The sequence below is a fragment of the Harmonia axyridis genome, chromosome 2 (assembly GCF_914767665.1).
Source record: "Harmonia axyridis chromosome 2, icHarAxyr1.1, whole genome shotgun sequence".
Classification (NCBI taxonomy): Eukaryota; Metazoa; Arthropoda; class Insecta; order Coleoptera; family Coccinellidae; genus Harmonia; species Harmonia axyridis.
The window spans coordinates 57,246,039-57,260,040 of NC_059502.1; the positions used below are offsets into that span (position 1 = coordinate 57,246,039).

Consider the following 14,002-nt stretch of genomic DNA (forward strand, 5'->3'; position numbering starts at 1 on the left):
TTAGATCACCCAATTTTTCTCCTGATTTGACCCCCAGTACTGCCTGCATTTTCTGCAGAAAAGGTATTGAAAAATAAGAAAATGTGACTATGTTAACGAATAAAGTCGAATTTTTAGGAAAATATGTGTTTTTTGATAAGACCCGGGACTTATTAAGTGAAGTGTTATATGAATTACAACTAATGAAATTGCATTTTGTTAATTTTTTTCTTATATTCTGCAACATTATGAAATAAGCTTCTTACAGTTGAGTAGGCAAGTGCTTTATACTTAATAGAATAGAATAGAGTTTATTTAGTACAAATACAAAATAAACTACAGAAATAAAGCTGTGAGTTATTCACCCTAAGGTAACAACTGTGTACAGCATTCAAATTATTATTTATTCCCTATTTTACGGTAACAAAAACTTAAAAACTAGCAATTATACATAATAAATGATAAATAAGTTCCAACTCTAAGTTATCCCTGTCTCAGCCGGTTTAGGTACGTCTCTTCATCAGTTTTATTTCGTCTTCATCAGTTACTCTTCCTTTTCGGATCTTTCCCCCCTGTCGCTTCTAGCGTGTATTTTTTCTCCTCATCTTTTCTCCTTTATTTTTTTAATGAGTAGTCAACTCGTTTAATAAATTTTATTGATATTATTCATAAAAAATTTCAGTACTTCAGTTTACATTATTCGGAAAATACAAAAAACGTGAATATTATAAACAATTTAAATATATTCTAAGCCTAAAATTGAAGCTTATCAGTCATCAACTCGATTGAAAATTGATTAATCTCATTGATATTATTCATACAATATAACTGTAGTGCTATCTTTCTCACCTAGAAAATATGATGAAATATTATTAGCCTTTTCACTTTCAAGCCCAAAATTGATGTAGGAGACATATACTTTATCAATAATTAATTTTATTGATATAATATCAATGAAATTAGTATACAATATAAGAGTACTTCTATTTATATATCATTCAGGTAATATGATGAAATATGATTATAGATATCTAACAAAATCAAAGATTGGTATAGAAGAAAAATGCTAATGTCAATATAAATTAAAAACTATTCTGACATAAAAAAACCACATAATATTGTGGTTTTCATATTATGAGTTATTTGTATTTATTTTCATATTATCAATTAATTATGAATCAGCTTGAATAGTGTTCATGGCATAAAAAAATATCTATCTCAAAAAAAATATTAGTATGATAATACTGGCATAACATATAAATTTCATTTGTCATCTCCTATCCGTAAAGCAAATTCACATACCAATGTGATTTTGTTGTCATAAGAATAATAATACTATTTCTCCATCGTCCTTTTTTTCAATCCAAGGTGGTATCCATTTTCAGGAATAAAACCGAAAGCATTTTTGTTGAATTTTATCGGTATTTCAGTTTTTTCAATTGGGACAACTTCAAAATGACGGAAAAGGTAAAAAAGCAAAGCCTTAACTTCCATGAGGGCAAATCTTGAACCGATGCAATTCCTTGGACCAATTCCAAATGGCATGTATGTATAAGGATCGATATTATGTTTGTTTTCTGGAGAAAATCGTTCTGGGTCGAATTTTTCTGGGTTTGGGAAATACTTTGGATCGTAGTGCATTCCTAAGATGGGGATCAGCAATATAGATCCCTCTTCGAGTGTTAAAGGCTTATCTCCAGGAAGTTCAGGTTCAATTGTGTACTCTTTCGTAACAACTCTGTCAGTTTGAATACCGTTAGGCCATTTCCTCAAAGCCTCTGAAAAATAAAGAAGAATATGTTAGCTTATTGTTTCTGTTATGAAGGGTTTTTCAATAAGAGGTTTCATTTGAAAAGCCCGCTATCTAGACGGCTGTCACTTTTGAAGCTGTCATATTTTTACATTCGCCATTTAAATCCTACGCCATACAAAATATGGAACGATAGACCCTTTAACAACTCATTGAAATTGGTTAGTGATGTGAGTAATCGAAACCCTGTGCATCGCTCAAAAACAAACTGAGAATATTACTTATGCAGTCCGAAAACGGAGGTTTGATGATTTCTCGTTGATATTTGGAATTATGCATTGCAAAAAAGATAATACACCTTATTTTGTATAAGGCTTTTAAGGTTCAGTTGACACCATGGGCGCCCGCAGAAATTTTTCTCAGGGGGGGCAAAATGAAAATTATTGAAAAACGATAAGGCGACCATTATTGTCGTAGGCGACATCAGTTAGTCCGTGAATGTGAAGTTTTCCAATTCAACATTTTTTTTTATAACGTCAACAACATAAGGTGATGTAAAATTAAACGGTAACTCTTTTCGAAACAAATCATAGTTTATTTGCTATTGATTCCAATATATTTAAATATTTACTAGCTACCGTCAAACAAACCACAAAAGTGAAAGAGATTATTGCAGCCCATAACTGAGCAGCTCTTTTTTTGAAGAATTCATTGAAATTTTTCCAGATTTTATAGCAAAAAAATGTTTTGAATATAGTATTAATGTTTTCATCCAAAACGCAAAGATTTATATTTAGCAACGAGTTTCACAAAACAAAGCAATATTTGGAATCAGATTTCTTCCTAAAGTACTCTCTCGAAAAAAGACTAATAATGTCCTTTAACGGTGCCAATGCTATTACGAATTTCAGTAATTTTACTGATGTCATTTTTTACTAAATTCAACCTATGGAATTAAATTGCTTTTTTGGACTTATATCTTGTCCAAATTCAAATCAGATTTTTCTAAAACCTCAAGGACTGATGCAGCTATGCAATCAGCATTCAATTTGTTCAATTGTACGAATCCAAGAAACTCTTCTTCCACTGTAAAATTTTCATTTTGCTCATGTACATATCGTATTCCAATAGATAACTGCTCATGTCCAGAAATATCAGCAGACTCGTCAGCCATTATACTGAAATACATCGAAGAATTTGCTTCTTCTACAACATTTGTCATTATTACATGCCCAGCTATCGAAATGATCTCATTTTGAATTCTGTGAGAAGTATATTTCGAGTTACCAGCTGCGTTGAATAAATAAATCTCTAAATGTTTATCACCAGATTCTACTCTGAATTTCAAAAGATCACTTAAATTGCCAGAGTTCTTGGTGCTCTCTCGTATAGGCATATCGTGAGTTCCGCAAAAAACTATTGTATTTATAATCGGTAAAAATTTTTTATTATTTTCTGCATCTCTTTTTTTCTTACCTTCATCTATTAAAGACAATAGAAGAGTATATATAAGATGAATTTATAAAAAAATTGACACGCATGGAGTGCGTTCGATTCCATGATTTTTCTTCACCCAAGAAGTGCTCATAGCGCCTAAAAAAGTTTTCAATTCAAAAGCTACCTCTGCCGATTATGGATTATATGTATAGTAATTGAAAACCGGAAAATTGTTGGGAATCCATTACTTTCCTTTTTTCCTTACCCTTTGTATTGAGAAAGTGATATTAAGGGTGTTGTGCTGAAAATTGAGGTGATCAAAATCTCAGGGGGGGCCATGGCACCCCCTGGCCCCCCCCTGCGGGCGCCCATGGTTGACACAAGAACTCAAGCCGGTCGATCACCAGCAACATCGTGTATTCTAATAAGCAGAATTGTAATTCAACACTATTTTCTCAGGTGCCATGTGAGAGATAACGTCTTTGTCAATGCTCCAAAATCGAATCAAGACTTTCAAGATAACATTCGTGAAGTTATACAATCGCAAATTTACGAATTGGCCATAGAAAATTTCATGAAAAGGATATGGTGCTGCAACTGTAGCCGTGGCGGCCATTTGGCTAAAATCGTTTTTCATTGCTCATGTCACACCTTTTTCTTCATGATGAAATAAACATCCATTTATTTCTTTTAAAATATACTCGGTTTTTTCATCAAAATGAAACCTCTCATCGGAAAACCCTTCAATCAAATATATATGCAAATATGAATCTAATGAGTCGATCAAATCTTCATCATGTGATTGCTATTTCATAAGCAAAAAGCATTATCGTAAACACGTTAGAACTTACCAGAAACTACCATATCCAAATAAGTCATGTTCATCACTTTGTTATAAGATGGTTTGTCATCTTCTGGCCAATTTTCATCAATTTCATCAATCAGTTTTTTCTGTACGTCTGGATTTATTGCCATTTCATATACAGTTTGGCATATAAGAGTTGCAACTCCTTCAAATCCGGCAAGAAAGAATAGGAAGGCTTGAGCAGCAATATCCAAATCGGTTAGTTCGCAATTTAAAGTCTTCATCTCTAATTGTTCTTTCACAACTGCAAAACCACCGTCCTCTTCTTCTTGGTCTTCTTTTGTATCCAGTTGACCTTTTCTAGCGTCTAGAAGCAAGCCTAAGACATCGGGACGTTTGATGTTTTTTTCTTCCCTCATTCTTAGGGTGTCTTTTACTAAATTTATGAAGAAGTCTTGAACTTTTTTGGTGATAATTGGTATTTTCAGAATCTACATAAAAAATGGATATAAAGTAAATATAAGATGTCCTGTTACTTAATTGAAGAATTCAATCGTGAATTATTTGGTGAACAAATACTGCTCATTTTACACAATGGTTTATTTCCTTCTGCTGAATACGAGTAATTCCAAATCCAAAGATTAATTCAATGGTAAGGAAATTGTGAAATAAAATAAAGCATTCTGCACCTAAAAATGATAGTGTTGCAGTCATAGTTCGCAAAACTAAAGGATTTTTGGGTCCTTGTGAAGCACCTTCTCGGCCTAAAATAGTGAAACTGGTAAATATTGATCTGTGGGGATAAGTGAATGTTGTGAAGAATTGAAATCGTTTGGGTCGCTGAAGGACAACTGAGAATATTGCTGCTGTAGCATCTTGTCGATTCTCAATCGAATTAGGCATTTCACTAATGACATTTCACCATATTTTTCATAAAAACTTAGCTCCTAATGCTTTCAGTTAACACATTAATTCAAGCCGGTCGGTCATCATCAGCAACGTCGTATCTTCGCGGATAGGGTCCTTGAATGTGTTTTGGTCATAAAAAACTTCATAAAATGATATGAATTTGCCTGAAGCAAAAAATTTTTTTGCGCCCTTGCTGAAAAAGCATCAATAACAACATAACCTCCCTCATAACCACTTCAATTATTGTAGGGAATGTTGATAAACGCAGCGCAGCGGCACAAACTTTATGTTGTTTCTAAGAATCAATGATGAAATGAGCAAAGGCGGCCAGCTAACTGGGACGAATTGCCGTCCCTCAAAAGAGGCGTCTGAAGCGGTTATCTCACTAACACCGGCCCTGTTTGGATCTTACTTTTTCGAAAATGAGGCTGGTGCAAATGTCAAAACTACTTAACTCCCTCTAAAAACCCCAATCCTTATAACTTCTCTGCACAAACTGAGGCTGATCTTACGCTGTGAGGACTTAGGGTTTGTGTTAGTTGTGCAAGTTCGCAAAGGTCGCATGACCAGGGTCAAGAGGCGTCTACTCGTGGAACTGTGAGAACCGTGTAACTAGCGAACCCAAATGAAAATATTTTTCTGAAAGAAAGCATACTTACAGAAGCTAGTTTTGGTGATACCTGATATATGCAAAACGCGATTTTCAGTCTGATACTTGTAAAATCGAGGCTTTCTCGACCCATTTTGAAGAAAGTGTTATTTCTATCTTTCAGGGAGTCGACCTGAAGCCCAAAAGCAGAACTCGCTATAACGTCACTTGTGAACCTACATATAGAATCTTTGAATTCAACCTCAATAAGATCCTCTTTCTTCTCCAAGAAGTGTTCAGTAAATAGTTTTGCATTGTGACAAATCAGTACAAACATTGACTTCATTTTGCTGCTGGTGAAGGTTGGACTGAGGGTAGACCTCATATCTTTCCATGATTGTCCTGAAAACACAAATTTATGTTTGAAAAAAATTAATAATAAAAGTTTCTTAAGGCATTGACTCACTTGTATGTTGTAGGTATGCATATCAATGATCATTATAATATCTTAAATTCTCAAATGAACAGACTAAATGTCAGGAATGAATGAAATTATGTGATAAGATGACAGAAAATTGCACTAGCACCAAACAGATCAAAAAATTCAACGAATTACTCTGTTGTATTACTGTTGCCATTGAAAAAGGGGAAACGGTTCAAAACTCATTGAAATAGCTTAAACAAAATCCGAATAACAATCAGTTCAACTATTCCATCGTGAACAGCTCTGGATATGATCCATCAGCGATTTTCAGGTTATTAGACATTTTCAGGTCTAGAGAGAAACACTCATAATGAAAATTTCCAAAGTAACGTTCAACACGAAATTTTGCATCAAGCTCGAATTTTTTTATATATTTACTTGCAAAATTCAGTGAATTCTCTAGCTAAGGAAATATTTTTTATTATTATTTTTTGGGTATTCTGCCTATTGAATTTTTATGGTTTTGACCAGTGGTGGATTTACTCTCAGGCTGAGTAGGCCGAAGCACTTTAAAAGTGGTACATGCATGAGATATTCTTTGCTTAAAATAATGTTTTTTGATAATTATTTCCTGTGAAAATATTCAAGGATGTGACACAGTACCTCAGTTCTCAATGATAAAACTATACATGCTTGGAAAAGTTAATGCAACGAGGATGATGGGGCAAAAATCATCAAATTAGAATTTTATTGATAGAAAATGTAATTGAAATTAAAATATCAGAATTTAGAGGTGGTAAATGCCTACAGGCGTCAAATCTGTAAATCTGCCACTGGTTCTGACGAAGCTTGAAATTGTTACTTTATCTGGGTACACACAAACTGCTAGGATAAGTTGAGTCCTGAAATTATTCAACTTGACCATGACCTGTCATTATTGATCAATATTTTTCACTATAGAGCAAGGTCAGTATAGTATTTCAGTGTATTGCAGGTGCATACTTCATTAGGGAATGTGGCCTCTAGTCAAATTGGCTGAATTTTTGATATGTTATAGTCCAAGTAATTCCGAAGCAAAAGTTTTTTTAAAGCCTACTTTTGACACTAAAGGGACCTGAAAACTCTCATTTGTTCTCAATACAATACGTTATCCAGGATAATCATCACTATTCTGAATACTCAAGTCATAAATATGAGATTCTATTAAAAGCATTGTTTTTTGTGGTGTAACATTTGATCAATTATACAGTATCTCCCAGCTGAATATAATTTTTATATTTAAAGTTCAATTATTCGGAAATGGTTACAAATCGCCTTAGCGATCTACAATGGAAATTTTTTTAAGAATCTACACCTTATTCTACCTACATCACATTCGAAAAAATATCCTATAAGGATTGTTCCTCAGAAGAAAACGGAAGTTTTATTCGAAATTTTCCGTACTGAAAAATATTTTTCGACCACTTTGATTTGAAGGCATGGAACATGATAAGAAGATAAGAGATATTACAAATATGTCTATAAATCGTCCTTGAAAAGATTTTCTATTAAAATATATTATTGTAACGTCAGAGATTTTAACGGTATGAATCTGAAGATGGATGGATTTTTCAATACGGAACATTTCGTATATAAATTTCGCTTCCTTTCGAAAGGAACCCTCCCTATATTTTTTCGAATGTGATGTAGAATAGAATTCATAAACATTTTTTCATTGTAGATCGAAAAGGCGATTTGTAACCATTTTCCAATAATAGAACAAACTAGGACTCATTTTATAATTGAGCAAATAAAACAACACCAAAAAATAATGCTTCTAATAGTATCTCATATCAATGGCTGTTTACATCTTGATTATAGGTAAGTACTCAGAAGTCAGAATTGTGATTATCAAAGATAACTTAAATAAATTGTTGTATTGTTCAACAATGGAGAACAAATTATAGTTTCCAGGGGTCTCTATCGTCCAAACTAGCATATGGAAAAATCATTTGCCTATTGAACTTTTGTTTGGAACGACTTGGACTATAACATATCAAAAATTTGACAGGAGACCATTTCCATGAAGTGTGCGATATTTTTTCAATATTTATCGAATAGGTGCTGAGGAAAATAAATAATTTATTAAAAAGTTTATGGAATGAAACTACGATTTGAGGGATGAATGATATTTCAAATCAGCTAAAAAATAAACAGGATTTTCCAATAAGAGGTTTCATTTTGGAATAGCCCGCATTTCGCAGTTGTCACTTTTAAAGCTGTCATCTTTTGACATTTGACTAGTAAAAATTACGCCATCATTAAGGATGGAACGATATACACTTCAACAGCTCATTGAGGTTGATAAAATTCACTACAAAAGTGATGAAAATTTTGCAGTCACGAAAAAATTGAAGTAAGCTTGGGTCGTCGTGAAGCACCTTGTGATTTAACACCTTTTGCCACGTGAAAGATGAGGTCTATGCCAACGCTTCATAACCGATTACAGACGTCAAAATTGGAATTCGTGAAGTTATCGAGGATTACATTCGCAATTGAGAGAATTGATCTTGGAAAATTTCATGAAAAAAAAATGATGCTACAACCGTATACCGGGTGTAATATGATCATGGTACACTCCCCTTTCTCCGTTAGTTTTGAAGGAAATAGATTGAAATTTCGGATATCCCATATACATAATAAGCGACACTTTTTGTTCTGAAAATAATTTTTTTCACTTCCTGTTTCGCCGGAAGTGATACCAACTTTCGATTTTTAAATGGAACACCCTGTATATTATTACGTCTTTGAAATCTCCATAATTTTCTGAATTAAATTTTACCACATTTCAAACGTCAAAATTTTTTATAAATTAATTTTTAATTTTCCATTTGAGTGTGCCATGATGTTTCCGATTTATTCCAATTGACCCGTCTAATACTAGAAAAATCGAAATCCCGTCAAAAATACTGAATTGCGTTTTTTATGAGCAAATAAAATTCATCGTAATCGTTTTTGGGGTAAAACTCAATTTTTTCAAATGGAACCATATTGGTACCATGGTACTATTTAGTAGTACTATTAAAAAGGAATTTATCCATACTCGTTTATGAAATGTGCGTTGAATAAAATCAAAATTACAGCTAAAACAAAATAATTGTATTTTCTTTTAGCTGTAATTTTGATTGTATTGATCGCACATTTTATTAACAGGTATGGATAAATTCCTCATTAATAGTACTAACAAATGGTACCACGGTACCAATATGGTTCCATTTGAAAAAATTGAGTTTTACCCCAAAAACGATTACGATGAACTTTATTTGCTCATAAAAACGCAATTTAGTATTTTTGACGGAATTTCGATTTTTCTAGTATTAGACGAGTCAATTGGAATAAATCGGAACCATCATGGCACACTTAAATGGAAAACTAAAAATTAAATTATAAAAAATTTTGACGTTTGAAATGTCACTTATCAGGTATCATTGGATTCAGAAAATTATGCAGATTTCAAAAATGTAATAATATACAGGGTGTTCCATTTAAAAATCGAAAGTTGGTATCCGGCGAAACAGGAAGTGAAAAAAAATATTTGTAGATCAAAAAGTGTCGCTTATTATGTATATGGGATATCCCAAAATTCAATCTATTACCTTCAAAACTAACGGAGATACGGGGGGTGTACCATGATTCTGTTACACCCGGTATGTGCCAACACTCGTATGATATGAACGTGTTTATGTTCGTTCTGCAGTAATATAGAGTTTTGGACAGCATTTCGATATTACAAAACTCATATTTTGCACTTATAAATCAAGAAGTTCTAGTTCCGTCATTTTCAGGGTTTCGAATAATTGGGGGACTACATTCGCAAATGAGCAAATTGATCATGGAAAATTTCATGAAAATGTTATGATGCTGCAACCAGCTGCCATTTGGCAGATATCGTTTTCCATCATTAATGGCATACATTTCTCTTCAATAAACATTCATTGATTTCTCTTAAAATATACTCGTTGTTTTGTTGAATTGAAATGAAACCTTTTATGAAAACCAGTACCTTTGAGGTTGATCAGGTTCTTAGAAAATAACACATCACATCCTTCTGGTGTAAGGTTCCTACGATTGAGGAAATATTCGAAATCCTTCACGCACAATTTCTTGATGAGGTCTGGAGTTCGAATAACAAGTGTAGGAAGGGAAAATTGATATAAACCATAATACCTACAAAATGGAAGAACACATCATGAAACAGTTGTTAATGGTTCATTGTTTTCGCAAAGAACCTGCAATTTCGAATATTGTAAGACTTTTACAACAGGATTGTGCAGCGAGACTATCCTATGACATGAAAATTCGGGAAAAGCAATGATCTGGTATCATTTGAGTGAGTAGGTACTAATATTTTAAGGAGTGATTGGAAAATGGCATTTCTTTGGAGTAACATTTTTTATATAACAACAACTTCAATGAAACACTTTTACGCGACAAATAGTGCTTATCCATAATGTAACAATTAAAGACTGATTATTGATAAATTATCAATATATACGGGGATAGTCCAACACACAAAATGAAATTCGTTTAGTTACCATTATTCATGGTAACATTGTTTGTTTCTTGAATACATATTTGGTTACCTATGCCTGAATAAAGTTTTCAGTTGTTCTATGTTAAGTATAACGCAGCTTACAGCTTAGCTCACAAAAAAATTATCCCAATGTAAACAATCAATTAGATCTGCCTGTCTCCACTTTTAACAGCTGTCACCTAGTAATCTCTATATATTTGTGTATATTATTTTAATTTAATCAGTTTTGAGAATGGAATGAAACCCGAAATATGCATGTCGAAGAGATTTTATATATTTTATTAAAAATTGTGAAACGTATAGTCAAGTGTTTTATTTGATTTTCTTTCATTTATATTTTTGTTATAACATTATGTTTCACCAAGTGATATGCGATGAATCAAGAATTAATTAATAATAAAAGGTCAAAATATCTGATTGGCAACGTAATACAGGGTGATCAATAAACATTCCCTTATGAAGGAAATTTCATTGTTTGATCAATTTTGATCAAATCAGAAAAATTAGCAGTCCGATTCTCGATAAATGTTTGCAGTGGCTACAACAACGTTCGATATCGTTTTATATTTTTGAAAATAGAGAAATTCAAAAGAATTTTTTCAACATACTTTGCCTGTTTTGTTAGAAAACATTCCATTGGCAACATTGTTGTTGCAACATTATGAAGTTCCTGCGCACAATTCAATGGAAGTCGCAAATATTTGATAATCACTTTTGAAAACATTGAATTGGCAGAGGTCGACATGTGGCTTGGCCTCCTCGATTCCTTGATCTGACACCTTTGTATTATTTATTATGGGGAGCGCTTAAACAAGAGGTCTATGCTTTAGTTACAAATTAACAGTAGGGAAAAACTGCTACAAAGGTTTATTATTGATGCTTGCGATATTATTGAATCTCAATCAAATCTGTTACGTACTCAAAAATGTACTGGAATGGTGAAATTAAAATATTTTCAATTTATTTGCTCTTTTTTGTTCTGTCCAGTTTGTTTATTGAAAGTTTTCTCAGATAAATTCGTTTCATTTATGAACAATTTTTTAAATAGATTAAAAACTAATATTTCATTCATTCATAAATATAATAAACATCATAATGTCCACGTACAGGTTATCTGATATCACCGGAAATATAGTCCGGGTCTGTTTTTTCGATTCGAGGAAAAGTTGAGGGGCATTCGTTAACGGCGACAAAACTTAAAAATTCGCAATAATTTTATCGATAGGTTAAAGATTTATCAACTATGAAATCTCCTTCATAAGGGAACACGTATGATGGTGCCAAGCAGAGATTATGAAATTCTTTGTGATTACGAAATCGAAAGAAACCGTAATGTACAGGTGGATCCAATATTCACAAAGATAGAAAAAGTCTAAAATTTTCTTAGTCCGGATCTGCTTTGTCTGATTTTAGACACCCTGTATAATAATTATCATAGGTTTGCTATCTCTGATAAGCGCATGAATGAACAAGCGCTCAAAAAATCCTAGATAGTGTCGAATTTTTTCGTAGGGTACTGACGATTATCAACTTAATGGTTTTTGAAAATATTAAATCATAACCTTTCATTGGGTAGTGTGTTATACATTCTTTTAGTTTGATCTATGAAGCTCTCCAGACCAAACATAACCCCAAAGTTGTCCCCAAACACAGGTATCACTCTTTCTGTTTTCACACCTCTTTCTCTCCAATAATTGAATGGTTTGATAGCCAAAAAATATACCAATATTATTAGTATAGATAATAGAAGAATAAATGCAATCATCTGAAAATAAAATCAATATTATAACCTTTCAAGTTGCAATTATGAGGTAACATAAAAAAATAAATAATTAATTAATTAATTTATAATTTTTGTTGTGTTTCAATTCAAAGGTTCTCCATTTGTATCTTAATTAGGTGGTTCAATGAAGAATTTAAAAACATGGAAATATTACCAAATAGAAGGCGATAAATGACATTTGCTTTGAGTGTTTCAGAAAAATTGGTAATTCCATGATTATGAAAAAATTTTGAAATTCAAAAAACGATTAATTTGGTCAAAATCAGTGAGTTTATTCTCAACTGATATACAAAAGTTTCTTCCAACAATTGAAAAAATCGATCAAGCGCTTTCCGCACAGAATCAATATGAATTTGCCCTGAAGAACCTAATGAGAAAGGTAGTGTGGACATTTAAGAGATCGATGAATTCTGAAGAATAAATACTGAAAAAATATTTCTTGGCGAAAACAATGAATTGATCGAATTTGTCAATATCCAATAGATAAAAAACAAACAGTCTAAATTGTATTTTAGGTCAATGTTAAACAACCGGAAGCACTTTACAGCTTCCCATTTGATAATTTATGTCATCTGAGTTGTTAACTAGAACTTCATTAGATTAGAATCGATTATATATAATTGATGGTAAATACATGACTGTAAATCTATAATTCATTTAACAGTAATCTTTATTGGAAAATTTTGAGATAATTTGAGCCATTTCATTACATTTTTTTTAATCTAATTTTTGTATTTGATAATTGAACATATTATAGAATTATGAAACGCTCAAAGTTTCACGGAAAAAAGTTTTTTCAGTAATTTCAATAGTTGAGACGTAGTAATGGGTTTTTTTATTTTTATCTGAATAATTATTAAATTTATTGGTATAACTTATACGAGATTCTGTCTGGAGGAAAATCTTTTCAATAGGTGAAAAAAAAACTTTCAGCTCGAGTAAATTATTGTGTGATAAAGTAAGACCTACTTTTATTGAACTTAAATTTGCATCCTCTCTCAAACAAACAACACTGCATGATGATCGAATCAACGGGATGACAGCGGCATGTTTTCAATGTTAATTTATAGTTTACAAGGTCGGATGACTTAAACGTATCAATTTTCCAAATAACGCTTTTCAGTCGTTCATCACACTGTTTCATGCTGTTTTTTTGGGAGCTTTCTTAAGGGAAATAGTTTCATTTTGGCGAAATTTATGTAATTTTTTGAATTTGATGTCTTCAATATTTGGGTTCGATTCACGAAGATTTCGAGGTCGAAATAAATGCTGTTCTAGCGTTGTATAGATGATAACTCTCGAACGGAATGTGCTATAAATAAAAAAAAATCAGGATCGGTCCAGGGTCTTGACCCAGGGCCGCCGCCAGTCATTTTGGCGCCCCAGCAAAATAAAATTTCCAATTTTCTTAATTGTTCTTTTATTGACTGCTATTAAATTGATATGTTTTGATATTTACCAGAAAAGAAAATTCTGGCAGCTGAGGGCTCTGTTGAACAACCATTTACTACTAAATATTTTTCGATTAAATGAGTTACATATACAGGGTGTTCCACTATCGACGGAATCCCCAATTACGGTTAAGCACTGAAATTTTCGAATTTCACAGAAGCATCAGGCTTCATTATAGAATAGAATAGAATAGAATAGAATAGAATCTCTTTATTTTCCATATATAGAAAAAGTCATAACAAAAAAAAAAAAGTAACATGTACCTAGTTCACAAAAAAAACAAACATTTTGAAAATCAAAA

The 14,002-nt window shown here is 32.3% G+C and overlaps 1 protein-coding gene across 1 annotated transcript; it reads right to left on the reverse strand.

Annotated features, from left to right (window-relative positions):
- Positions 1 to 617: 617 nt before the first annotated feature.
- On the reverse strand, positions 618 to 13,361 carry LOC123673910 (cytochrome P450 9e2-like). The gene is made up of 6 exons (XM_045608671.1): positions 13,219 to 13,361; positions 12,029 to 12,231; positions 9,936 to 10,099; positions 5,540 to 5,871; positions 4,018 to 4,462; positions 618 to 1,757 (listed from the first exon to the last, which is right to left on the reverse strand). The coding sequence occupies exons 2-6, from the start codon at positions 12,229 to 12,231 to the stop codon at positions 1,315 to 1,317; spliced, it is 1,587 nt and encodes a 528-aa protein (XP_045464627.1). The 5' UTR covers positions 13,219 to 13,361; the 3' UTR covers positions 618 to 1,314.
- Positions 13,362 to 14,002: the final 641 nt, after the last annotated feature.